We start from the raw sequence: 27,800 nt of genomic DNA, 5'->3' as shown, positions 1-27,800 counted from the left end.
TGTGTCTCAGTGAGACCTGGATTTTACTATTGAGTGCTGTTCTTAGATCTACCAGGCAGCTGTTATCTTGTGTTAGGGAGCTGCTATCTGGTTACCTTCCCATTGTTCTTTTGTTTGGCTGCTGGGGGGGGTGACATCACTCTAACTTGCAGTACAGCAGTAAAGAGTGATTGAAGTTTATCAGAGAGCAAGTCATGTGAATGGGGGGAGTTGGGAAACAGACAATGTCTAGCCCCATGTCAGATTTCAAAATTAAATATAAAACATATAAAAATATATAAAACTGTTTAATCTTTTAAAAAATGGATTTCAGTGCAGAATTCTGCTGGAGCAGCACTATTAACTGATGTGTTTTGAAAAAAACATTTTTTCCCCATGACAGACAATGTATTACATAGTGGATTCTCCGCTGCTCCCCTTGCCTTTCCAACTGCGGGCAGATTTCGGTGCAAAATTTAAAATTTCTGTGTCTGCCTGCATGCGAGCGTAAATAATGTTTCAGGGTGCAGGAAGAGCAGGGGGGCAGCGTCTGGCCCTGGCCTTAAGGTTACAATTCAGTGAAGTCTGAGTCACTTACCTCATTACTCATGCACAAAACAGGGTGGGTGCAGTTTTCCCCAGGGTGGCGGCACCCACCGGCCCCCTACGCACCCCCTGTGCCTCTTTAGCAAAGTTCCATATTGCGTATGCAGCAGTTTATTAACTAGTTCATTTACTTAACATGTCCTCACTACATTAAGGGCTTGTTCACCTTTAAAAGAGAAACATACCCGTAACATAAAAAAACCCTACCCTTTGTAGACCCTCCTCCCTGGTACCCGGGGCAAACGCCCCTAACTTTTTCTACATCAGGTAGGGATTTTTTAGTTAAGGGTTGAATTCTCCTTTAAATGAACTGTTCGTATGATGTAGAGAGGGGTGTTCTGAGACAATTTGCAATTGGTTTTTATTTTTTATTATTTGTGGTTTTAGAAAGATAAATAAATTGGCTCACAAGGAAACTTCGGGCGACTTTGGAAAAAGAAGCGCCGTGTGTGCCATCCCGCCTGCGATTTTTCATTATAGCCGACGGGAAGGTTTTCGCCCCGAAGAAGAGGCGATTTGTCGCCGGGCCAACTAATCTCCCCGAATCTGCCTGTGTGTCCTTACCCTTAAAGGACCAGTAACATTTTTTTAAAAAAACAATTGTTAGTATACATTGAAAAAACCACACCAAGACAAATTAATAAAGCAAAGCCTTTATTAAGAAATAACTTACCGAAACTCAGCTTGCACTCCTCTTCAGTCAAGGCGACGAGTGCGGAGCTCAATTTCTCCACCCTGGCTATCTCCTATAAGGAAGACAGGGAGGAGAAATCGAGTGCCGCACTATGGATCGTGCTCTAGCGCAAGCGGAGTTTCAGTAAGTTATTTCTTAATAAAGGCTTTGAAATTTTAAATTTAATTGGTCTTGGTGTTGTTTTTTCAATGTATACTAATGATTTTTTTTTTTAAAAACCATTGCATTTAGACAAGGACAACTTTGCGTTTGCTTGTAACGCAGAATAACTATGTTGTATGTATTACGGTTTTCTCCGGCAGCAGTGCTGTGAATGGATCAGGAGTCTCTTTTCAATTGGAAAGAAAAACAACTTTTATTATTTGACGCCACATTGCTTTCAGCATAAATAAAATCTTTACTTTGATGATGGTTCCCTCCCGCCCACAAACAACCCATTCTACAAACTCTGCCCTTGATATATATATATATATATATATATATATATATATATATATATATATATATATATATATATATATATATATATATATATATATATATATACTATATATATATATATATATATATATATATATATATATTAAGTCAAAGTATCGTAAGGTTGGCACTTAAAAAAAAACTGCAGTCACTTAAGATTTATAGCAATCAGGAGAAAGTGGAAAGGAATGAGGCTAAATATTTACACTGCTACATTACTGGGGCCTTTTCCCAATAACCAATATTTACTGGCAGTGAGTCAGTGGGGCTCATTTATCAACACTGGGCAAATTTGCCCATGGGCAATTATCTATATTAACAATCCATGATTAGCTTTTTGAAGCCAGCTGCAAATAGGACAATGAATTCAGCAATCTGACTGGTTGCCATGGGTTACTGCCCAGTGTTGATAAATGGCCCCCAGACATTCCGAACATAGCCAGTGCAGCTCAGCGTGTAGGTTATTGATCTCTAACAAGTGAGACCAGAAGAATTCAGAAACCTAAACATCTGTTATTCCCTGACACGGCTGTAACACGGAGGCCTGTGCATCCAGTTCATGGGAGTTTAGCGCCCGACACATACAACATGGAAGCTTGGCTGAGGCGCTAGGTGAAATAGTGCGGCTTCTTTACATTGATGCCATATTCTCCCAGTGCCGGAGTCAGGTCTTCCATAGTCAGAGTGTATTTCTTATCCTGTAGAAACAGAAATCAGAGTTGTATTCAGTATAAAGAGACTTTCCTGTGCTGACCCAAATAGTATTCGTCCAAAGTTCAAAGAGAGGAATTCAAGGATACAACTTCAAACGTTTATTTAAACATCTATAAAAGAAGAGTTATAGAGTCAGACTCACTTCCTTAGGGAGTCTCGACACCCTCGCTACATCATCACATTTAAAGGAAAACTAAAGCATAACTAAAGAAGTAGGTAGAAATGTTGTACATGAGGTTTTGTGCTTCTGTACCAGTCCAAGGCAACAACAGCCCTTTAGCAGTAAAGATCTGTCTCCCCAAAGATGCCCCAGTAGCTCCTCATCTTCTTTTCTGCTGATTCACTGCACATGCTCTGTGCTGCTGTCACTTACTGAGCTTAGGGAGCCACTCACAATATACAGTACACATAGAATAGAAATGTCACAATATAAGGCTGATTAGTAATTAATACAGATAATTACTACATGGCAGCACAGAAACCAGTGCAATTAGCATCAGAATTGAATAATCAGCAAACCTGTAGCATCAGCTTATATTACAGGGGAAGCTCATTTTCTGCTGGATAATTAGTGACGAGCCCTAAGCTTAGCTTCTCAACAGCTGCTCAGAGCCCACTGAGCATGTGAGTGTCACAGACACTTTCCAAGATGGTGACCCCCTGTGACAAGTTTGAAGTCCTGGATCATTGCTGCTATTGACAAGCTCAAACTTTAGGCTGGGGCAATTGGTTCACTATATAAAATGACATTTTAAACCATATTCATTTTTAGGGTTTATTTCTCCTTTAAATACACACTAGTACCTCCCACATGTTTAATTTTTAATTATTTGCCCTTAATCATACATATTGTAAAATAAATTTGTTTTGTATGATCGAAACATTGGGCTTCTGGATTCTACTCTTTGGTGTTCCAGATTGCCGCCTGTCTGCAATTATTATTTCCTGTAATTTACTCCCCTTTGCTGAAGGTCTGGGGCATGAGAACCTGGACCCACCGCTGAAATCGATAAACTTATAAACATGTCCAAGGATTTCAGCTGCTTGTATCTCAGAAATATATATGTTGTCATACCAACCTTGCTTTTGCTACGAGAGCTCCCAGAGGCCGTTCCTTTCATCTTGCAGTGCTGTAATGCATCATTTGCAATATCTGAGATGAACTTCTGAGCTGCCAAGGAGATCAGTCGGATACTAGGAAAGAGAAGCAGTGGGTAAGTGGAGAACCAGAGAGAAGTCACGGGGACATAAGAGAAGATGGATCAGGAGGATTCTTTCTGAAAGTAAAAAAGTGATCAGCGGAATCTGAATACGGCTGCATTTTTATGATAAACTCGTATCCCATAACAAGTAATCACCATATAGACTTGATTGGAAAACTACAGTATCATTAAACTATGGGTTACTATACAACAGAGTCAATCTGCACCTATGATATTTTATGTATTACAAAACATTATATACAATTGTTTACAGTAGATTTGAATTGGTGTTGTCTAGAGAATACATGGACATGCCAGAGTCATATCAGCAGTTATACTTATCCATTCGGATGTGAGTGGACATGGAGTGTCCGGAGTAGTGTATGACATATTGGCTCTACTAGGTTTAGAGTCTAAGTATAGGGTTACGGCTTGAGGGAGTCTGGGTCACACAACCTCTCAAATTTGTCTACAGCTCTCCTAGTTTTGTAGCTGAGCTTGATGAGAGGGAGGACTTTGTCTATTAGTCTCCAGAAGGTGAGAGATGGAGGGGTTTGCCCCATCCATTGCAAGATTATTGCTTTTTTATCTCCCCTGGTAAACAGACTACAGGGTCTAGCACCAATGGTATGTTCAGCTCTAGTGGCCAGGGTCCTCAATTACACCATATCCCAAAAATTTGTATGGGGGGGGGGGGCAGGTGATCTCACTGGTGACCAATAAAAAGGCAACCATGTTAGGGTGTTTTAACCTTTAAAGCAGCAAGTAAGTTGCAGGTAAGACTGTATAATGTATAATGAAGCAAATTAATTCTTAATGAATCAGATGAGAGCTGAGTGTAGGACAGGCCAGTCCAGGGATGAGTGTGAGTGTAAGACTGGCCAGACCAGGGATGAGTGCGAGTGTGGGACTGGTCAGACCAGGGATGAGTGCGAGTGTGGGACTGGTCAGACCAGGGATGAGTGCGAGTGTAGGATTGGCCAGTCCAGGGATGAGTGTGAGTGTAGGACAGGCCAGACCAGGGATGAGTGTGTGTGTGCGTGTGTGTGTGTAGGACTGGCCAGACCAGGGATGAGTGCGAGTGTGGGACTGGCCAGACCAGCGATGAGTGCGAGTGTAGGATTGGCCAGACCAGGGATGAGTGTGAATGTAGGACTGGCCAGACCAGCGACGAGTGAGAGTGTTTGACTGGCCAGACCAGCGACGAGTGAGAGTGTTTGACTGGCCAGACCAGCGACGAGTGAGAGTGTTTGACTGGCCAGACCAGCGACGAGTGAGATGTTTGACTGGCCAGACCGCGACGAGTGAGAGTTGTCTTGACCTGTCAGACAGGATGAGTGTGGACTGGTCAGACAGGATGAGGTGGGGGACTGTCAGACAGGGATGAGTGTCTGACTGTCAGACAGGGATGAGTGTGGGGACTGTCAGACCAGGGATGAGTGGTGGACTGGTCAGAACCAGGCTATGAGGTTGTTGGGACTGGCAGACCAGGGATGATGTGGGGCACTGGTTCAGAACCAAGGATGAGGTGGACTGGTCATTACCCAGGGATGAGTGTGACTGGTCAGACCAGGGATGAGTGTGGGACTTGGTCCAGACCCAGGGTTATGAGGTGGGACACTGGTCAGACCCAGGGATGAGGTTTCGACCTGGTCAGACCAGGATGAGTGTGGACTGGGTCAGAGCCAGGATGGAGTGTGGACTGGTCAGACCAGGGATGAGTGTGGGACTGGCCAGACCAGGGATGAGTGCGAGTGTAGGACAGGCCAGTCCAGGGATGAGTGGGAGTGTAGGACTGGCCAGATATGGGATGTCTGTGATGTAGTTGGCCATCTTAAATATACTGCAACATATAGACAAATAATACCTGTTTTGTTTAAAGGGTTAGACATTTTTTGGTATCTTAAGGCACAAAATGTCTCAATGTCTTAAATATATTGATAATGGGTCAAGTGCAGAGGATTGTATTTGTCTATATGAATTTTGTGGTCACAGGCTCAATGCACCCCCGCTTAATGGTAAAAAAAAAAAAAGTAGTGAGCACAACTTCCCCTTGTTCATATTTCATCTTGTCTCTTGCCAATTCTTTTATTGAATTCATTTATTGAAATTTCCTTTATTGAAATAAGGAAATTATAAGCAGAGTCTGTAGCCTCCTTCCATTGATTCTGGTTGAGGGCAGGGAAGTCTTCCGCCAGAGGTGGCAATATTGGTCAAAGGTTTAATAGTCAGTTCTTTGTATAGCCTAGTTTGGCTAAGAATGAAGAGTGAGGCGTAGTTTCCAGTCACATTTACCAGTGTAGGTGAAAAGATGCCAAATTGTGCCTGGATTTGCATTTCTAAGGTGCAAATATCTATTGGGAATTGGGAACTAGTTCAGATAGTATTTTAAAGCCCAGCCGTGGCCAGTAGATAAAATCGGGCAAGTTTTAAAGCTGGGGAAGAAGCATGTTGCCCCACAGCTGAAGGCTTGGAGATAAATGTTGTAGACAGTGGCATCTTCATGTGCCAGGCAATGTGCCCATATATGTGGTGTTAATTGCCAAGGCCCTTAATTTAGTGTAAATTAGAGGCCTAGAGGGCTGTGTTGGGGTTATATGGGGTTCAGTGAAAGGCACCAGTGCAGGTAGTAGCCATAGGAGGCCAATTAACAGAATGCACCTTGGATATTACAATTCCTAGAAAGCAAAATAAAAAAATGAATCAACAGTGGCATGAACTGCCAGCACCAGAATAGAATTCTTTCTTGGATACTTGAAAGCCTGTTTGGGCATCCAGTTGCCTCTCACTTGCCATGACCACCCATAAACTAGTGCTGCAAACTGGCCAGAATAAAGAATGGTTCAGGTGCTGCCAATAATATTCTTCCTAGTCAGGGCAACTGCTATAGGGCTCTCAGATGCTCTGATACCCATTGCCCACTAGCAGCAAAGGTCTACAAAACAAAGCTATACTTACATGCGTGGATCAGATGCTTCAAACCCAGCCCGGTTCAGGTAATATCCCGTGACAGCATCAGGGATCTGTAGGAATGCAAGAAAATTAAGTCAGAGCTGAAATAGCAAAGCAAATCGCAAGGCAGATGAAATTATACAGTGTGTTTCTGGATTATTATCCTGCTAAATGCAAATTGATCCACTCACATTAAAGAAAAACTAAACCCTAAAAATGAATATGGCTAAAATACCATATTTTACATACTGAATTGATTGCATGAGGCTAAAGATTCAGTTTGTCAATAGCAGCAATGATCCAGGACATCAAACTTGTCACAGGGCGTCACGATCTTGGAAAGTGTCTGTGACACTCACATGCTCAGTGGGCTCTGATTGGCTGTTGAGAAGCTAAGCTTAGGGCTTGTCACTAATTATCCAGCAGAAAATGAGCTTCCCCTGTAATATAAGCTGATGCTACAGGTTTGCTGATTAAATTCTGACGCTAATTGCACTGGTTTCTGTGCTGCCATGTAGTAATTATGTGTATTAATTACTAATCAGCCTTATATTGTGACATTTCTATTCTATGTGTACTGTATATTGTGAGCACTCCAAGGAAGTTTATACAACAAGTCCCTGACGAATGTTTTAGTACGGAACCAAAATGTTGGACCTCAAATAAACCTCACCTTTTTGACTGCTTGACTTGTTGTATACTCTTCCTTGGAGTGCGGTCAATTTTTGCAGTGACTATTTTAGTTTTACGGACGGCACCCAGGCTTTCTAGTCTTCTTATGGTTCTGCGTTCCATTCACTTTGTGTGTGGTGTATATATATATATATATATATATATATATATATATAATATATATATATATATATGAATAAGGAATGTTCTGGGCACACAATAGGCTGCACTGACACAGTTATAAGGAATACAACAGCTCCCAACCAGTCCTATAAGGAGAAGGACATGTTCTGGGCACACACACTGATGACAAAGCAGTGTCAGAGGAAAATTGTCCATTATATTGTGATCACGTGGCATTTTTGTGTTCATTTCCAGTTGGAGTGAGAGACAAATGCACTTACCGTGGGGGTATAGTCCTCCAGCTGCATGAGGAAATCCACCAGAGGAGTAGTGGAAATCACGGGTTTGACGTCTCCGTTTGCGACCCCTGGGGGCAGGTAGACTCCATTGGAGAGGGATCCCTCAGAGGGAGCAGCAGCCGCTGACGCAGGGACTGGAGAATTAATAAGAGAACAGACAAGTGAGGATAAATTGGAAAGGACTGGCCAATACTCACACACTGCTGGACACTTACCTGAGCAGCTCCTCAAATACCCCTCCCCCACCTGCTCCTCCCATTCCCACTTGCTCCTCCCATTCTGCCTCTTCAGCCTCACTCCTACCCTGACCAACCTGAGAGCCCCTCAGTGGTTTGTTGCTTTACCCCGGAGCTCCCCATCCCGTTTATCTCTATTTCAGTCACACCCGCTCACCGCTGGCTCTTCTCTCCCCCGTGTCCCTCGCGGGTAGAGCAGCTGCAGTGGGCGGGACAGGCCCAGGTTTGGGAATATTTGCCGGACTAGGCTTAATCTCTGGAGCCGGACCAGGCTGAATTGAGGGAATCGCTGCCTGAGAGTCCGGTGCTGACTCCGTCCCGCTCATCCTGACTGTGGACAGGAACTTCCGGCAACAAGCGGAAACAGCTCCTCACACTTAATCGCCTCCCAAAACAACAGGAAGTGCCCTTCGCTACTTTCCGGCTAAGGAGGAAGTGTCTCAGCGCCACCTATTGGTTAATGCGCCAGTGACACAGGCCTTTGGAGGAGATTGACGTACAACGTCTTTACCTGTAATTACGTATCAGAGAAAGCTTACTTCGCTATTGGCTACTCGCCGGGCGCAGCGAGTCACATGGTAACATTAAGCCAATCATATCGCAGATATCAAAGCTGATCTGGGGTTTTGAAGATGATTGGGCGTCGCTTGGTTACGTGCCCAGGCAGTTGCCTGTCACCTGTTGCTACACCCGGAAATGAATTAGAAGTGCCTGGGACTTAGACAGAGAGTGAGGCGAAACAAGGGAGTGTACATCTGAGCTTTAGAATCGGCAGGGAATGGAACCGAGTCAGGGAGCGGGCAGGAATTGACCGTGGGGCAGTGGTTCCTTGGTGCAAAAGCATTGGGTGTAGGAATATGGCAGAGATCATAGACCGGCTCTAGCGGATTGGGCAACCCCACTAGTGAACATTGGACCCGAGCAAGTTGCCCAGACACGGAATCCCGGAAAGTGGGCGGAGTCGGACTATTGGGGTGAGTCTCTGCCTCCAGGAGCCGGAACCTTGATCTTCCACTGTCTGTAGGGAACCGTGAGGACTCGCTCACCCCCTGTAGTCTCTGTTTATATCCCACTTACCCCTCACACCCCCAATCACCTGCAATGGGCTCCTGCACCCCCTCTTACTTATGGACCATTGTGTGGAGAATGACTGCTAAAGGCAGTACTGAGGCTCCTTGCTCGAGGGGCAGTGAATAAGTCTGCAAAGGACTAACTATAAAGTATCCCTGAGGTCCGAGCGCAACTCCCAGGTCCCCCAGAGGACCGAGCGCAACTCCCAGGTCCCCCCTGAGGTAGGTCCCCCTGAGGTCTGAGCGCGACTCCCAGTCCCCCTGAGGTCCGAATGCGACTCCCAGGTCCCCCCGAGCGCGGACTCCCAGTCCCCCTGAGGTCGAGCGCGACTCCCAGGCCCCTGAGGTCCGAGCGCGACCCAGGTCCCCCTGAGGTCCGAGCGCGACTCCCAGGTCCCGGTAGCGCGACTCCCAGGTCCCCCTGAGGTCGAGCGCCCCAGGTCCCCCTGAGGTCCGAGCGCGACTCCCAGTCCCCCCTGAGTCGAGCGCGACTCCCAGGTCCCCCTGAGTCCGAGCGCGACTCCAGGTCCCCCTGAGGTCCGAGCGCGACTCCCAGGTCCCCCTGAGGTCCGAGCGCGACTCCCAGGTCCCCCTGAGGTCCGAGCGCGACTCCCAGGTCCCCCTGAGGTCCGAGCGCGACTCCCAGGTCCCCTGAGGCCTGAGCGCGACTCCCAGGTCCCCCTGAGTCGGCGCGACTCCCAGGTCCCCCTGAGGTCGAGGCGACTTCCCAGGTCCCCCTGAGGTCGAGCGCGACTCCCAGGTCCCCCTGAGGTCCGAGCGCGACTCCCAGGTCCCCCTGAGGTCCGAGCGCGACTCCCTGGCCCCCCCTGAATTTACCAAAAATCAGGATAATTTGTGGCTTCTCAGGGCCCCTATTTTCGGCCCTGTAAACTCAGCTGCTGCTTCTGGTTAGAACTGAGTCTGGGTGCCCAAGTAAAGTGGCCCCTTAAAAAATATCCCTAATTTATTGTGCAGATGCAGTGGTGGAAAAAGGGTTTCTGGGCCCCCATGCAGTTTATAACTAGACTCCCTGTAAAATGTTAACTTACATCCTCACCCCAAGTAATTCCTGACTGACACCCTATTCAGGGAGTGGCTTTATCAATTTGCCTGCTCACACTGACACCCCATTCAGGGAGTGGTTTGATCCAGATTCCAGAGCTGATTCCTGTGATATTTCCCATGTACAGGATGGTTCCTATATCCATGGCCCCTGATCGCGGGGCCAACTCCCTCGTCTCTCTGAGATTCACCACATTTGCTGTGAGCACAGTCTGCCTGCCATTGTTTGCCTTCCTCTTCTGCATCGTCTGGTCCCTCCTCTTCAACTTCAGCGAGACGACTGAGACCCACTGCCATGTGAGTGATCCATTACTTTCCCTATACCATAATTACTGTCCCACTATTCCCTGCCTCCATGTATACACAAATACATTCCTTCCTGTTTCCCACAATGCCGTTTGTTTGGACTTCTTGCGCCTCCTAGTGGTAGAACAAAGTATGTACCAAATAAATATAATCTGACCCATGACTTTCTATGTTTCAGGTTCCAAACTACCTGCCCTCTGTTAGTGCTGCTATTGGGGGAGAGACTCCTCAGAGATACTTATGGCGCCTGTGCATTGGACTACACTCTGCCCCTCGATTCCTTGTGGCCATGGCGTACCTAAAATATTATCAGGGCACCCCCTGCTCCAACCCCTATTACCCGCGGCTTTGTCACATCAACTTCCTGCTGAATTCCTGCGAAATCTTCTTCCTCATGCTGCTCACTTACGTCTCCTCATCGGAGAATCACGGTAAGGCCGGGAGAGTCCAATGTGAGGTGGCCCTGTGACTATGCGTGTGAGGGTCCAGCCTGTGGGTGGCGCTCTCCTGTGAACATGTCTCCTTCCATTAAAATGCACATGTTCTACATATACACTCTGTATCCGCTCCAAACACTTTTGTCTGAGAGGCTAATTTACTGCTTGGAGGTGCCTGTGTCTGATTTAAAATTGTGTGACATAGACAAGTAGACTGACTGTAGCCCAGATTTGGCTGGGCTCTCAACCATATGCCCTGACTATCTGGACATATATACCAGAACAGGGGGCAATATCTAAGAGTAGAAGGGTGATCTTCCGCCTCATACTCTTCCCTATAAATAATTAACCCTTTTGTAGGCATTGTTCTGGTCTCTTTCTATAAAGAAAACACACTAATGCAGCAGGCGGTGCGACCATACCAGTTTCCATGAAGGCCCATAGGATGTCCTTCCCAGGATTATATTCTGCATGTAAAATAAAGGTGAGGCTTTAGTCTCAGTTTGGTTCACTCTAAGAGTGTAGAACTTCTCTTCTCTGTTTCTCCACAGAGGTCCATAAGTTGGGTTTCATGTCCTTCATGTTCTTCTCGCTGGGATACATGTTTGTGACCTGCACACTATGGCGTATGACTCGCAAGTGGTCTGGGAGCCCGGAGGTAAGGGAACGGTTAATGCTTTCTACATCGACCTCTTGGTATGTATAATCTGGCCCTAGGAACGTGTGGAATTGTGGGTAACTGGTCCATGGTGTGGACAGGCTTGGTTTACATTATACTGAAAGTTGTTTAATTTGTACTGCCCCTTTAAATTGTACTGCCCCTTTTGTACTGAACTAAAACTATATAATTAGGCTAGAGATGCTACACCTTTGTGTTTCTTTATCCCTTATCTGTCTGTCTGTGTCATCCAGTACAAACCCTAATACACCGTCTGTCTGTTCTAGGAGCGGACATCCTATGCCTGGAAGAAACGTCTCTTTGGCTTTTACTTGCTCATGTTTCTGGCGTCCATTGTGGTTTACATTTGGCACAATATGTACTGTGAGCCTGGAGGTAGGTTGGGGGGTGGGTCCTGAGACAGTTCCCATGTTCCTCTCCTGTCTATAAGCAGCACTCCCATCTTTCTATTACAGACAGGAATGTGTCTGTGTCACTTTAAATATCATTGGAATACACAGGGAAACCCTGTCAGCAAAATAAAGTGACGGCGCTTCGTTCCTGGAGAATACAGAAGAAATTTAGTGCAAATGAGGTTTACAGATGATTAATTGCAGCTCCAATAACCTGCAGTTTTAGCCAATGGCCAGTGAGTTCCTTAAAGGAGAAGTCAACCCCTTCAGCACTAAAATCCCTCCCCTGTGTTGCCCCTCCTCCCCCCGGGCAAATGCCCCTAAGTTGCTACTTTCCCCTCGGCGCAGGTCCTGTCCATGGAGTTCACAGGTGCCATCTTCTCCCGTGCGGTCTTCTTCCTGGATTGCCCGGGCGCATGCGCAGTAGGAGTATTTGCCGGTTCAGCTCTACTGCGCATGCGCCGAAAGTCACTAAGTTTCCTAAAAAAAAGAAATCGGGGGAAAACTCTGTGACTTTCGGCGCATGCGCAGTAGAGCTGAACCGGCAAATACTCCTAATGCGCATGCGCCGCCAAACGCCGGGCAATCCAGGAAGAAGACCGCACGGGAGAAGATGGCGTCTGTGAATTCCGTGGACAGGACCTGCGCAGAGGGGTAAGTAGCAACTATGGGGCATTTCCCCGGGGGGGGGGAGGTAGGCCAGGCGGGGGGGGGCAAAACAGGGGAGGGATTTTAGCGCAGAAGGGGTTTAGTTCTTCTATAAGGCTGCAGTAGAAAAGTGCCCCATTCAGTGCTGCTGATAATGGGCTGGTGGGATGGGAATGAGAGAATGTTGAGAAATGGAGATACAATATGTGCCCCCCCTCACCTCTCTTCCACCTTTATTGCAGTCTACACCCTCTTTGCTTTCCTGGAGTACCTGGTGGTGCTGTCCAACATGGCGTTCCATATGACGGCCTGGTGGGACTTTGGGAATAAAGAACTGATGATCTGCTCGCCGGGGGACAAGCGCATCTGAGTGGATGGAATATCATTTGTTACCTTTCCACTCACCTGTGCCCCCACAGATGCACGGACAGTACCCTCCTAGCCCTTCAGGGGCACATAGAGGCAGAGAGGATTCTGGGTGCCACCCAGCCAATAATAAAAATAGAACTTGAGGTGCAGAATGATGATTCTGGGACCATTTCATACTGTGTGGAGACAATCGCTGTGCTCATTAGTGAGAAATGATTCTTTAATTTATGTTGTTTGGTTCTTTATATATTTTATTATATTGATATTAATCTGCTGACATAGCCTTGCCTTGGGCTAAATTTTCCAGCACTAATTGAGGGTGTGACTGGGTGCTGGGTCCAGTCCTCTGTAAATGGGTAATTTTAAAAAAAAAAGAATGAACAGCTCCAAAGTAGTAGTTACGAACTGCAAGTGTTTTTTTTTATTAGCAGTGTAAATACACTATGTTTTGGGTCAAGCCCTTTCTCAAGTGGGTCCAGTCCTCTGTACTAACAGACCTGGTGCTGCTGGGCCCAGATGTGTCAGGCTACTGAGAAACTGGAGTTAATTAAAGGACAAGGCGAGCAAAAACATACCCCTGTCCCATAGGTAAGGGAGTTTTAGTTAGTGTAGCAGCAGCTGCAGAGGTGCATACTCCCGGGCCACTGGATTGTAGGGGCCACAGTGAGGAGTCTGGTCAGGGGTCATGCAAATTAAAGGAGAAGTTAATGTAAAATCAGTGGGCTCCCAAACCTTTAATTCTTAATCACTAACTGCAAGCAATATGGCAGTCCTGCTACTGACATCACTAGGCTTTTAGGAGTCCATACAGGACATTGACAGCTCACTTGATCTCTGTAGGGGCCAAAACAAACCCTTTCTCTCTATCAGAATATGAGCTGAGGATGCCGTGGCCACTCCCACTTGCTTGGTAGCCAAATCTGGCCAAGAATGGGCATCTTGCACCGGGCCTGGAAATTTCCTCTGCCCGTGGCAACTAATTCTATATCTAATATTCATATATGTCAACAGTGAGCATCCACAGTGCAGCGAACACCTAACAAAATATTTCCCATGGATTATCCCAGCCAATGAGAGCTGAGCTTATTCCCCATTGGCTGGTCTGTAATCCATGTGACAAAGAAGCAGAGGCCATTCTTTATACAGGTGAAAGAGAGAGTAGGAGGAGCCAGTTACCCTACACTAACACTACAAAGCACAGGCCCCTTTACTCAGTGTTTGGGTTTTATTATCCAGTTCTAATCAGAGGTTTTTTAGTGATTTTTCTACCAAAGAATGATTGTACTGACATTTTCTATCTTTGATTTCTACTGTGCATTAAACTCCATTGTATGCTGATTCCCTGGTGCCTCCTGTTGTCTTCTTTCTGCCTCCAGCAATGGGCAGTCCCGGCACAGATGCCCCCTCTCTGACTGCAAGTAAATCGGTGCGGCCATACTGGTGAACAAGCCCAGGGCAAGTCCTGGGAGAAGCACCACCCGACTTGGATGTAACCGTGTAACAAGTGATGATAGCAGCACGTAATACCAAGAACAAATAATGCCTATGTGCTGTACTGGTTTCATTTCAGTAGTATATCCCAAACCTTTCAATCAACTTGACAGGTTCCCACCCCCTGACAGGTGGGGGCGGGGTTACCACCCTAATGGCTGGAGCTAAGTTTGAGCTGGTCTTTCTGACCTGATATAACCACGCCCACTGCGGCATAGCATTCCCCGCCCACTGCGCAAATGCCTTTTTGTATAATTCCCATAAACCCTAGCTAGCCTCTACTGTGAGCGCCCCAATATGGTTATGTTTGATATGACAAGATCTATATGTGGTCACTGTGTAACTGCGAGGGACATCATGCGCTTATTGCTAGAACTACAGATGAATACCGAAAAAAAGACAGGCGACTACTTCAATGTTTGTTCTTTTTAAATTAACACATTCCAAGGTGAAAATAGCTTTGAGAAAACAAGACAATTGGACTGCTCTGCATCTGTGAAACTGGAAAAAAAAACATGGACTGTTTTTATTCCTCCAAAACTATTACAATTCACATGTGAACCTTTTTGAAATGTGCGACACTAGGATTGCTCTGCTATAGTAAAACTGAAAAAAAAGAAAAATCCCTCCAAAACAGTGTGAACCTTTTTGAAAGGCACAATTCATTATGTAACAGGTTGTCAGGCAGGTGCGGACTACTTCTGATCTAAAGGGGAATGAGCTTTCAGGTTCATTATACATTTAATCTGAATGATTGATAATTAAACTGATACATTTTAAAACCCCGCCTTTCACGTTAGAAATGGCGTCATTATCGAAAAACATCAAAGAAAACATACTATAGACCTCAAAATACAGGCAGTTTTGGTGGTGTTCGAAACTTGTATCAGAGTGTTAAAAATAAAGACATAAAACAAAATACTGTAAGGGAGTGGTTGTCCACTCAGGGTCCATATACGCTACACAAACCAGTACGTAAGAATTTCAAAAGAACTAGAATTTGTGTTTCAGATATAGACGCACAATGGCAGGCAGACTTGGTCTCAATGAGGGATTTTGCAAAACATCTCAATTCAAGATATTACATTGGAGAATATCACGAGAACAAGAAGCACAGGGCGGGAACATACATGTACCCCAAAGGATCTAAATATGAAGATACCAGCATTAATACTTGAGTAGTAACACTACTCATATAGTAGTACTCAAGTAGTTACACTTAGTGATGGGCGAATTTGCGCCATTTCGCTTCGCCGAAAAATTTGCGAATTTCGCGCGAAATTCGCGAAATGGTGAAAAATTAGCGAAACGGCGCCGGCGTCTTGTTTTTGGCGCCGGTGTCTCGTTTTTGACGCCGGCGCCCGTTTTTTGCCGCGAATTTTCGCGGGCGTTTCGCGAATTTATTCGCTGGCGGCGAAACACGCAAATTCGCGCCTGGCGAATAAATTCGCCCATCACTAGTTACACTACTAATATCGTAATAATCGAGTAGTAACACTGCTCATATAGTAATACTCGAGTAGTAACACTAAGGGGCACATTTATTAAGGATTGAATATCGAGGGTTAATTAACCCTCGATATTCGACCATCGAAGTAAAATCCTTCGACTTTCGAATATCGAAGTCGAAGGATTTACCGCAAATACTTCGATCGAACGATCGAAGGAAAAATCTAAGGATTTTCCTTCGATCAAAAAAAGCTTAGAAAGCTTATGGGGAAGGTCCCCATAGGCTAACATTGATGCTCGGTATGTTTAAAGTGGCAAAGTAGGTAGTCTAAATTTTTTTTAAAGAGACAGTACTTCGACTATCGAATAGTCGAACGATTTTTAGTTTGAATCGTGGTCAAAGTAGCCTATTCGATGGTCGAAGTACACAAAAAAAAACTTCGAAATTCAACGTTTTTTTAATTCGAATCCTTCACTCAAGCCTAGTAAATGTGCCCCCAGTACTCACTCTATTACTCACACTCTACTTTTAGTCTCATGTAGGAAGCAGAAGGATAATTTTTGGTCTCCGTTTTTTTGCAACTTATGAATTGTTTTTTGAGCTGATATGTGGTTTGTGACAGCAGGTCAGTAGAAGTGAGTGGATTTGTGCAGGATGGTGTGTGTGTCTGTCCCAGGTTTGAGCAGTTTGCTCTCAGTTTCTGGTAATGTTCACAGCTCACAGACCAGTTAACGAGCTCAGCAGAATCGAACCTGCAGATCCAGGTTGCAATAAGAATTCCCAGCCTGCTTAGGGTTTGGCTCCACCCTGGAACCAGTTCTAACATAAGCAAACTTTTGGGATTTTGGGTGAAATACAAACCTTTCTTTTGTGTGTGGTAAAGACTGCTGTTGCTAACGTAGAGACCAGAGCAACGCACGGTTGTTTCCGGTCTGATAGTCAGGGAAGCCTGAATGTATAGTTAGCTGCCAAGGGTTTATTTTGCTGTTTTGTTTTATTTTTAACCCTTTTCATTTTGTCCAGCTCTAAATGGTGTAAATAGGGCTATTTAAATAAAAATCCACACGTGTGTTTCACTCAAACCCATTGTTCTACTGTGTCTGATTTAATCCGTGTACTCATCCAGGGAGTCACCGTTATCCTGTTGCTGGGCTAATCCCTACAGGTTGCTAAGGGATAATTATCCTAGCAACTAAAGAGCAGTGCTGGCATTAGTTTGGAAGATGAATAATAGCAGCCTGAAAATAAAAAAATAGTGAAACTGAAACCTTATAGTTCCTGGGTCAGTGACCCCCGGCAACCAGAGAGCACAGGCAGGACAGCAAAGCTAATTGATCCGTAACACAGTACAAACGTTAGTTAAATGGTAGTTCAGCACTTACACGGATTCCTTGGGGCAAATTCACTAAGTGCCGAACGCTAGCGTTAATTCACTAGCGTTTGGCATTTTCGCTGGCGTAGTTTCGCTAGTGTTACTTCGCACCCTTACGCCTGGCGAATTTTCACTAGCGACGTAACTACGCAAATTCACTAACTTGCGCATTGTACTGAACGCTACCTTTTACGCTAGACTTCCTTCGCCACCTCAGACCAGGCGAAGCGCAATAGAGTAGATAGGGATTGTTTCAAAAAAAGTCAAAATTTTTTCTAAGTCCCAAAAAACGCTGGCGTGTTTTCTACATTATGGGTGATAGGCTGAAAAAGATCAAAAAAATTTTTTGGGGCTCCCCTCCTTCCCCCCTTCATTTCCTGACTCATGGCAACTTAACTATACAGTGGGCACATGTGTAGGGCAAAATAACAATTTTTATTTGCTGATTTGAAGGTTTCCCAGGCATTTGTAGTGCAGATACGTATTCCTCCATTGAAATTTGAATTTGGCGATGTATGCAAATTAGCCTTCGCTAGCGTAACTTCGCTTTACATAGCGAATCAACGCTAGCGCAACTCCGCAACCTTACGCTACCCCTGTGCGCAACTTCGGATTTTAGTGAATTTGCGAAGCGCTGGCGAAACTACGCCTGGCGAAGTGTGGCAAAGTGCGGCAATGCGCGGCGAAGTTGCGCCTGTCGAAACTACGATTGTTAGTGAATTTGCCCCTTGTCTCTAGGTGACTGGGTAGATGGTCAGCTCCAGCGCCAGGGAGTTTACTATTATCCCAATAGGGACACCTACAGTGGGGACTGGCTGTCTAACCAGAGGTAAGTTACCCTTGTATCACCCATAACCCCCTGGGCTTGACATAGAGACATGCTGGGGGCTGTATTATAGGAAATTCAGCAGTGGGTGTCGCTTATTTTACAGGAGGTTTAGTGTGTCCCGTAAGCCCCTCAACCCCTGCCCTGCTGGGAAGCCTCAATGGGACATTCACTAAGATTCGTAGTTGCACCAGCGTCCGCTTCACCGCACTTCAGGCGTATTTTCGCCAGCGCCACGCAAATTCACTAAAATCCAAAGTTGCGCTCAGGGGAAGCGTAAGGTTGCGAAGTTGCGCTAGTGTTAATTCGCCAAGCAAAGCGACGTTACGCTAGCGATGGTTAATTTGCATATGGCGCTAAATTGAAGTTACAATGGAGGAATATGTAGCATCACTACACAAGCCTGGGAAACCGTCAAAACAGCAAATAAAATATTTATTTTGCCCTACACATGTGCCCACTGTATAGTTAAGGTGCCATGAGTTAGGAAATGTAGGGGGGAAGGAGGGGAGCCCCCAAAAAATTTTGATCTTTTTCAGCCTATCACCCATAAAAAATGAAAGAACGCCAGCGTTTTTTTGGGACTTAGAAAATTTTTTAACTTTTTTTGAAGCAATCCCTATCTACTCTATTGCACTTTGCCTGGTCTGAGGTGGTGAAGGAAGTCTGATGTAAAAGGTAGCGTTCAGAATAATTTGCGCGTTAGTGAATTTGCGTAGTTACGTCCGTTGCGCATATTCGCCAGGCGTAAGGGTGCGAAATAACACTAGCGAATTTACGCCAGCGTCCGTTATTCGGCGAATTAACGAAAATGCGCCTAGCTGGCGTATTCACGCTAGCGCTAGGCGCTTCGTCGTTTAGTGAATTTGCCCCTCGGAGTCTTGGGGGGGCCCATATTATCAATCAGATTTCTGCTGGAGCCCATTGTGCTTACACTCATTATACAGGTATGGGATCCGCTATCTGGAAACCCATTATCCGAATTACAGAAAGGCCGTCTCCCATAGACTCCATTTTATCCAAATAAATCTAATCTAAATGTTTAAACATGATTTCCCTTTTCTGTGTAATAATAAAACAGTCGCTTGTACTTGATCCCAACTAAGAAATAATTAATCCTTATTGGAGGCAAAACAAGCCTATTGGGTTTATTTCATGTTTAAGACTCAAGGGAAGAAGATCCAAATTAGGGAAAGATCCATTATCTGGAACACCCCAGGTTCCGAGCATTCTGTATAACAGGTCCCATACCTGTGCATTGCTGCACCACAGACCATAGTTGGGATCCAACTGATCAGACGGGGTCCTGTATCTGACAGCCAGAGCGCACTCCATTAGCCCCCCATATTGCTAATATAACTGATACAACTAATATAACAAATATAAGTGGGGGGGTAGCTCCACTGCACAAGTGCCCCCCACTAATGATTATTATTAGAACTGTTTAGTTAATCAGTCCCACATTATTAGTGTGTGGCAGTGAGGGTGGGTTATTGTTACCGCTGTTTAGTAGACCGCTCCCACATTATTAGAGTGCAGTTTGTGTATGAGGGGGTTACCGTGTCACTAACATGTGTAATGCGTGTGTCAGACACGGGCAGGGAGTTTACACATACGCTGAGACCGGATCCAAGTTCATTGGCACGTGGGTGAATGGAAAACAACAGGGACCCGGGGAATTCGTTCATCTCAATTGTCGTTACCAAGGATACTTTGTTGGCAACACTGTGAGTAACACCTTCTCCATTGGCATGATGCCCAGTATGACCATTAAGCACCAGTATGGCAGATGGTTGGTGCATTGGGAGCAGCACAACAACACCCCTTCCTCATATACATACCTCCCAACTGTTCTGTTTTTCGTGGAACAGTCACAATTTTGACAGCTCAGCCTGCAGTCCCGGTCCCGGATTATTAATGAAATGGCCCGACTTTCTCTTTTATCTCCTGCACTGACACCAGAAAAAGATACAACGTTTCTAAAACTTAATTGGCTTTTAGCAGAGAGCCCAGAATACTCAGCAGCTTCACTTGTACATTTGTAACAATTTAAGAGAAGCAACGATACAATTTTAACTGTTTAAGATAAGCAGGTCTCATGGGAGAATTGAGACGCACAGCTTAAATGGCAACTCAACTTCATTAGCAAAACTGTAATAAAAGATAAAACATTGCCCTAAAACTCCCAGGAATGTGTTTAAACTTTAATAACCTGACAAATTTTATAACATGGACATGGTAATTATACTGGGATTTACTGGGCTGTACTGGGATATACTGGGTGGGATATACTGTGATAAATTGGGCTGTACTGGGATAAAAAGTAAAACCCAGTATATGCTGCAACATCCCAGTGAAACCCAATACAACCGAGTAGCTGAGATATTTATATATATATACGTATATATAGGGATCCGATTAGCTGTCCCCCTCCTGCTGTGTTTCTGGCAGAGACCGACACGACATGCCCATTTTAAACAGGGACCATAGCAGATCTACAGGGAGCTCCAATAAAGGGGGCATTTTTAAAGATTTTTAAAGCAGTCTGTCACACAGCCTTACGCGTTTCATGTTGCAAACAATTCATAGTCATAGGCCGAGTGCCTGCTCCATTGTGTTTTTGGGTTATCCAGGCGCTGCCTGTGCCTCTTCCTTTATGAGTAATTACTCTACTATTCAGAGACCCCCTTTTCAGACCAACAGTACCATGTGTGTGTGTGTGTATGTATATATATATATATATATATATATATATATATATATATATATATATTAATATATATATATATATATATATATATATATACAGGGCCGCCATTAGAAATCACGGGGCCCCGTACAACAAAATTTTTGGGGGCCCCGCCCACACTGACGACCAAGCTCCACCCCATATCCCGCCCACATCGCAGTTAAAAGACCACACAGACATCAGCGCTAAAAAAGTAACCCCCCCCCACACAAGTTGTAAAAGCTATTGATGGTCAGGGCCCCCTTATAAAAAAAATTGTGGCCCCAAAAAAAAAAAAATTAAAATTTTTTTTTTTTAAAAACATTGGTGGCAGGGCCCCCTGTTAAAAAAAACTTGGGGCCCCAACAAAAAAAAATTTAAAAAAAACTAAAAAATAAACAAACATTGGTGGCAGGGGCCCCCTTCTAAGTTAAAAACAAATTGGGGCCCCAAAAAAAATTTGAAAAAAAATTAATTTTTTTTTGAAAAAAAAAAAAAAAAAAAAACATTGGCGGCAGGGGCCCACTTATAAGTTAAAAACAAATTGGGGCCCCAAAAAAAATTTGAAAAAAAATTTATTTTTTTTGAAAAAAAAAAAAACATTGGCGGCAGGGGCCCCCTTATAAGTTAAAAAACAAATTGGGGCCCCCAAAAAAAAAATTTTTTTGAAAAAAAATTTTTTGAAAAAAAAAATGGTGGCAGGGGCCCCCTTACAAGTTAAAAACAAATTGGGGCCCCCAAAAAAAATTTAAAAAAAAATAATTTTTTTTTGAAAAAAAAAAAAACTGGTGGCAGGGGCCCCCCTTACAAGTTAAAAAAATTTGGGGCCACCAAAAAGAAAATTAATTTTTTTTTTAAAAAAAAACCCCAAAAAAAACAATGGTGGCAAGGGGCCCTTACGAGTTAAAAAAAAAATTGGGGCCCCAAAAACAAAAGTTTTAAAAAAAAGATTGGTGGCAGGGGCCTATAGAATATTAAAATAATACATTGGTGGCCAGGGGATTAAAAAAAAAAAAAACCACAAACTGGTGTTCAGTAAGAATTGAACTCATGGGCTTCAGTACTTCAACTTCGCCTCCTTTCGTGACTTCGGGTCTTTTCACCGCTTCAGGACTTCGGCTTCGGGCTGTTTTCGTGACTTCGGGTCTTTTCGGCGCTTCGTGACTTCGGGACTTCGGCTTTTTCCGTGACTTCGGGTCTTTCGTCGCATCGGCTTCGGCTTTTCGGCACTTCCGCATTCGGCACTGAAGAGGCAAGACGTACGGCTCGGGCGCTCGTAAGGGGGCCCGGATCTTCAAAAAAATGCAGCGCTGCCGGGCCCCCCTTCATGCCCGGGCCCGGTACGCTTGTCCCCCTGTCCCCCCCTGATGGCGGCCCTGTTATATATATATATATATATATATATATATAAAAATATATATCCTTTTCCCCCAGAGAGGAGAGAGAGAGAGAACAGTTAATGCAGGGACAGACCCCAGACTGAAGGATCATGGGAAATCTCCTCTGCCCGTATATTCACCCAGACAAGTGCCCGGTACCAACCCAGCCATTGGCTGTAACGCCCGTATTGCAATGAATGGGAGGAGCCATTAGGGAAGGTTTCTGACACAATCTGTAGAGAAAATTCCCGACATCATTTATTGGGTGGCTTGGAGCCGACTACTTCAACATTGTATTGGGGGAACATAGAGTGCCATATAGATCTACCACTGTGCTGTCAGAAGGGGGTGATAGTAGCCCCTATTTGCCCCTATCCAAGAGGCTCTGTAATGCTCAGAGTAACAGCTCAGGCACATGTTCCCATTACAAACTCACCCCCCCCCCTTTTCTTGAAGGGAAACACATTAGCCAGTGACCTGTCCCAGGGGGCAATAATGGGGATAACTGGTTCCCAGTGCTTCTGTCTGGCCCGACAGATTGTAGGAACTGGGAGGATGAAAACCAAAAGAGAAAACGGCAGGCACTCACAGATCCCACAAAATGGCTTGTAAAAAAACTGAAAACATTATCTTAGGGCAAAAAGTAGATCAATACATAGCCTTACGCGTTTCGTGCCGTCCTGCACTTAATCATAAGCTTAAACAGAAGGCAGACCGGTATGTCAAGCATATACCCCAGACCCGCCAATCACCAAAACACATCAATTAACCAATGAAGGGGAGGGGCATTAAAAACAATGTACAACAAGGAAAAAAGCATCCAAGGACATACACCCTATACAATACAGTATACTGTAAATATATATATATATATACATGTTCATACAATAATATGATGTATTGTATCTATAATGTTTATACATTAGTGAGACGTTCATAGTGACAGAATATATTGCAAACTCCATTACAATTACATCGACTTCATCGTAATAACAAGACACATTAAAGGCGTAGTTCAGACCCTGAGGCTGTCTTGTTTTCAACATAAAGATCCACTTCACTTCTTTTTTGCTCAAGACCCTGCATAGATTGCCTCCCCTAGGACCTACAACAACCTTTTCAATACCTATCACAGAGAGGAAGGTTACATTACCTTAGAACAATCAAAAAAACATGCTCAGATACATTAGTGCCGCTATTTCCTTTAATACCTAATATACAGAATATACGTTCTTTTACTGATATGGCCTACATATTGTTTAGCACATTTGCTGCAGGTTAATAAATAAATAACATTCCTTGAATTACAATTTATACAGCATATTGTTTGATGGAGTATGGGAGGGTGAGTGTGAGTAAATGAGACATTGGTGTCACCGCGGAGTAAAGAGACTAATCTCAACCTGATCTTGAAATCAAGCAGAAAATCCCCAAACTGCCATTGTTCAGGTGCCACCCACACCACCAGGGGGCATCACCCACTTACACTTATTTGTGTTGCCTGCTAGGAACTCATTCTGGACTAATACTCATTTGTGTGCCTGGCACTGTGCTGCTGTTATGAGCCCACGTCTGTTTCTTGGATCAGTGCCAGGGTGGCATGGAAAGAGGTTTGATGTTGTGGTGAGAACCCCCAGTGCATAAAAAGCAAATAGAAAGGCACCTATTGCCTGGCACTGCCCGTCTCTGCTGGGTGCCTTGGCATAGTCAGCACTAGTGAGTGTAATGTGTTGGAATGAATAGGAAGCCCAGTGTGTGTGTGTGATGCCCAGGCTGGCACGGCTTCAGAGCTCAGACAATTCCGTGCCAGGGGTTGGCTGAAAGGGACACATTCCAAAACCAACTGCTGGAATGAGCAGGAGAAGCTGCAGCCAATCAGGGACAGAAATGAAACGGGGGGGGGGACAAGCAGAATGAGACCCAAATAATAATGACTTGCACAGACAGGGGCTAAGGGGCAGAACCATGGGAGCATATGGGGTACATTGGGGGGGGGGGCAGCAGAACAAGAAGTCAAATCTCTTTGGGGTGGGGATGTTACTCACCGTGGGGCAGGGAACCCAGGAACAGACCAAGGGGCAAGTCTCTATATACCCTGCACTGGGACTCACAAAAGTGGAGAGAAGTAAAAGTGGTGGTAAAGTGGTGTAAAATACTTTCTCCATATTCACAGACGGAAATCCGCCTAAATTCCCACTCAACCGACACTTTTAATTTTTAAGTGAATTTATGAATTTGTCTTTCAAATGACATTAAAACAACATTTTTCTCCCGACATTTTAAAAATGGAGTAAAACTCAGTATAACTCTTCCCCGTGTGTCAGATCAATTCTAATATAATCTGCTCTGTTTTGGTTCAACCAATCTTCATTTCACACCTCTCCCATTGAGGAATTATTATCATATTAATAGGGATTATTAGTCAGGGCACACGTTTCCATCTTGCCCTACTGTCTCCATCTTGCCCTACTGTCTCCATCTTGTTCTACTGTCTCCATCTTGCTCTACTGTCTCCATCTTGTTCTACTGTCTCCATCTTGCTCTACTGTCTCCATCTTGTCCTACTGTCTCCATCTTACTCTACTGTCTCCATCTTGTCCTACTGTCTCCATCTTGCCCTACTGTCTCCATCTTGTTCTACTGTCTCCATCTTGCTCTACTGTCTCCATCTTGCTCTTCTGTCTCCATCTTGTCCTACTGTCTCCATCTTACTCTACTCTCTCAATCTTGTCCTACTGTCTCCATCTTGCCCTAATGTCTCCATCTTGTTCTACTGTCTCCATCTTGCTCTACTGTCTCCATCTTGCTCTTCTGTCTCCATCTTGTCCTACTGTCTCCATCTTACTCTACTGTCTCCATCTTGTCCTACTGTCTCCATCTTTTCATATGGTCTCCATCATCTATGGTTTCCATGCTGCCCTACTGTCTCCATCTTGTCCTACTGTCTCCATCTCGTCCTACTGACTCCATCTAGTCCTACTGTCTCCATCTTGTCCTACTGTCTCCATCTTGTCCTACTGTCTCCATCTCATCCTACTGTCTCCATCTTGTCCTACTGTCTCCATCTCGTCCTACTGTCTCCATCTTGTCCTACTGTCTCCATCTTATCCTACTATCTCCATCTCGTCATACTGTCTCCAACTTGTCCTACGGTCTCCATCTTGTCCTACTGTCTCCCTCTTGTCCTACCGTCTCCATATTTCTGATACAAATCCCAATATTATGCAAAATAGCATTTCTTGTATTTAGACCCTTATATCTTGTTACAGAAGTGGAATTACACAAACACGTAGGCAGATTTAGAAATCGCAGGTTATAATAAAAAAAATGATGTAGAATTTTCCTAGGTAACATACGAAATGCCAATTTGATAGCTGACTGACAGGTGTAGTAGGAGCTAAATGCTCAAAATTTTAAAAGACAAATTCACAAAAGAGGAGATAGAGGTTTGTGAATTTGGTGGGAAATCCGACATTTTTATCTCCACTTTTATGTTGACTCAATATCAGCACTTTTGTGAATTCCCCCCTATATCTGTAAGAAAGCTTAGCAATACCCACAGAAATGGTCACCTGCAATGTAAGAGAAAATAAGGAGCTAAGGGAACAGAGAGAGTAAGGAGTCGTGACTCTAATGATGCAGGGCTGAAAGGGTTAACCTTTCCCCAGCACAGAGGCCGTGCCCCCCATTTCACTTCCACTCTGCAGCCCCATCAATGGGGAATTTGTTAGTAAAATAGGAGGATGTGCACCCGAGACAATGGGGCTCCTGTTTGAGCAGAGGGGACAGCTATATTGGGGGGGGGGGGGATTTGCATGCAGTTGGGGCAGGGAGCAGATACTGGGAGGGGTTGGGAGAGTGACAGGCAGTGGTACAAGAGTCTGTGCCAAGTCATGTCTCTTTATTCTGCTTTTCCTCTAAGCATTTCATGGTATCGGCCAGTTCAGGGGCCCAAAGGCTATTTAATGCCTCCACGGGCCAGTATTGTGCATGTGAGCCCAGTAGCACCCAGTTTGTCATAGTAGGTGCAGTCAGTGTATTGTAAGGAACTTGTATGGGTGCAAGTATAGCACCCTATAGCTCTAGCCCAGTTGGTGTGAGAACATTATCTCCCCTTAACCTATTTTGAGCACCTCTCTGTGATCCGGGGGGGGGGGGGGGGTGTGGCCGGTGCCTTGCAGCTTTTAGCTGAATTATCAGAAAACGTGAGATCTGGTGCCTCTGATCCTGATGATTAGGTCCCCAGCGCATGCACCCAGATCTGGGATCAGAAATCAGCCTTCTCTCATGTCTCACGTTACAGTCTCCCTAAACCTGGGGCCACTGGGAGGAATAGAAATGTATGACTAATTGTTTAGGTTTTGTATACAAACAAGTTTATGAACACACAATCCCCCCTCCATTGACCAGGTCTGCAGTCCCTACTGTCTTCATCTTGCCCTACTGTCTCCATCTTGCCCTACTGTCTGTCTCCATCTTGTCCAACTGTCTCCATCTTGCCCTACTGTCTCCATCTTGCCCTACTGTCTCTATCTTGTCCTACTGTCTCCATCTTGCCCTACTGTCTCCATCTTGTCCTACTGTCTCCATCTTGCCCTCCTGTCTCCATCTTGTCCTACTGTCTCCATCTTGCCCCACTGTCTCTATATCTTGTCCTGTCTATATCTTTTCTTACCTTCTCCATCCTGTCCTACTGTCTTCTTCTTGTCCTACTGTCTCTAACTTTTCCTGTCTATATCTTTTCCTATCTTCTCCATCTTGTCCTACTGTCTCCATCTTGTCCTACTGTCTCCATCTTGGCCTACTGTCTCCATCTTGTCCTTCTGTCTCCATCTTGTCCTAATGTCTCCATCTTGCTCTACTGTCTCCATCTTGTCCTACTGTCTCCATCTTGTCCTACCTTCTCCATCTTGTCCTACTGTCTCCATCTTGGCCTACTGTCTCCATCTTGTCCTACTGTATCCATCTTGTCCTACTGTATCCATCTTTTCATACTGTCTCCATCATCTATGGTTTCCATGCTGCCCTGCTGTCTCCTCTTGTCCTACTGTCTCCCTCTTGTCCTACTGTCTCCATCTTGTCCTACTGTCTCTATCTTGTCCTGTCTATATCTTTTCCTACCTTCTCCATCTTGTCCTACTGTCTCCCTCTTGTCCTACTGTCTTCTTCTTGTCCTACTGTCTCTATCTTTTCCTGTCTATATCTTGTCCTACTGTCTCCATCTTGTCCTACTGTCTCCATCTTGCTCTACTGTCCCCATCTTGCTCTACTGTCTCCATCTTGTCCTACTGTCTCCATCTTGTCCTACTGTCTCCATATTGTCCTACTGTCTCCATCTCACCATGTGTCAGGATGGGCTTGCTGTGATGAGAGGAAACATGGAATCCCCCATGAAGGAAAGTGAAATGCCTCACTCGCTGACACCATGAACAGTTGGTTCACACTACTGATGAAACAAGCAGAAACACATTAGTTCTGCAATGCTCTTTGCACTTCTACTTCCCTTTTCTGTGTATGAGGAAGCGCAACACATGGGGGTTGGGGTGGAACCCATAGAGCCTTGGTGTGATACAGATTACTAGTTTGGACCCAAGGACCCTGTGTTATTGACCTGCACTTAAATAGGGGTCCCCT

At 44.9% G+C, this 27,800-nt stretch overlaps 2 protein-coding genes across 3 annotated transcripts; one reads left to right on the top strand and one right to left on the bottom strand.

Moving 5' to 3' along the window:
* Positions 1 to 1,608: 1,608 nt before the first annotated feature.
* On the bottom strand, positions 1,609 to 8,341 carry taf10.L (TATA-box binding protein associated factor 10 L homeolog). The gene is given in 6 exon segments (NM_001097045.1): positions 1,609 to 1,811; positions 1,860 to 2,457; positions 3,553 to 3,667; positions 6,634 to 6,698; positions 7,704 to 7,855; positions 8,115 to 8,341. Coding segments are annotated over 5 exon segments (591 nt in total). The 5' UTR covers positions 8,284 to 8,341; the 3' UTR covers positions 1,609 to 1,811; positions 1,860 to 2,367.
* A 92-nt stretch (positions 8,342 to 8,433) lies between these two features.
* On the top strand, positions 8,434 to 14,258 carry pgap2.L (post-GPI attachment to proteins 2 L homeolog). 2 transcript variants are annotated; one of them, NM_001095371.1, is given in 6 exon segments: positions 8,434 to 8,931; positions 10,218 to 10,386; positions 10,574 to 10,826; positions 11,384 to 11,490; positions 11,778 to 11,886; positions 12,794 to 13,072. In NM_001095371.1, coding segments are annotated over 5 exon segments (765 nt in total). In that variant the 5' UTR covers positions 8,434 to 8,931; position 10,218; the 3' UTR covers positions 12,922 to 13,072.
* The last annotated feature ends 13,542 nt before the right edge of the window (positions 14,259 to 27,800 follow it).

Source organism: Xenopus laevis, chromosome 2L (genome assembly GCF_017654675.1).
Source record: "Xenopus laevis strain J_2021 chromosome 2L, Xenopus_laevis_v10.1, whole genome shotgun sequence".
Lineage (NCBI taxonomy): Eukaryota > Metazoa > Chordata > Amphibia > Anura > Pipidae > Xenopus > Xenopus laevis.
This window is presented reverse-complemented; position numbering and strand designations above follow the sequence as displayed.

Bases quoted from the DNA above. Each gene is read 5' to 3' on its own strand.
- pgap2.L (XM_041581085.1), top strand. From the start codon at position 10,210: ATGTACAGGATGGTTCCTATATCCATGGCCCCTGATCGCGGGGCCAAC. The intron at 11,491-11,777 runs GTAAGGGAACGG...TGTCTGTTCTAG, and splicing joins AGTGGTCTGGGAGCCCGGAG to GAGCGGACATCCTATGCCTG. The intron at 11,887-12,793 runs GTAGGTTGGGGG...CCTTTATTGCAG, and splicing joins TATGTACTGTGAGCCTGGAG to TCTACACCCTCTTTGCTTTC.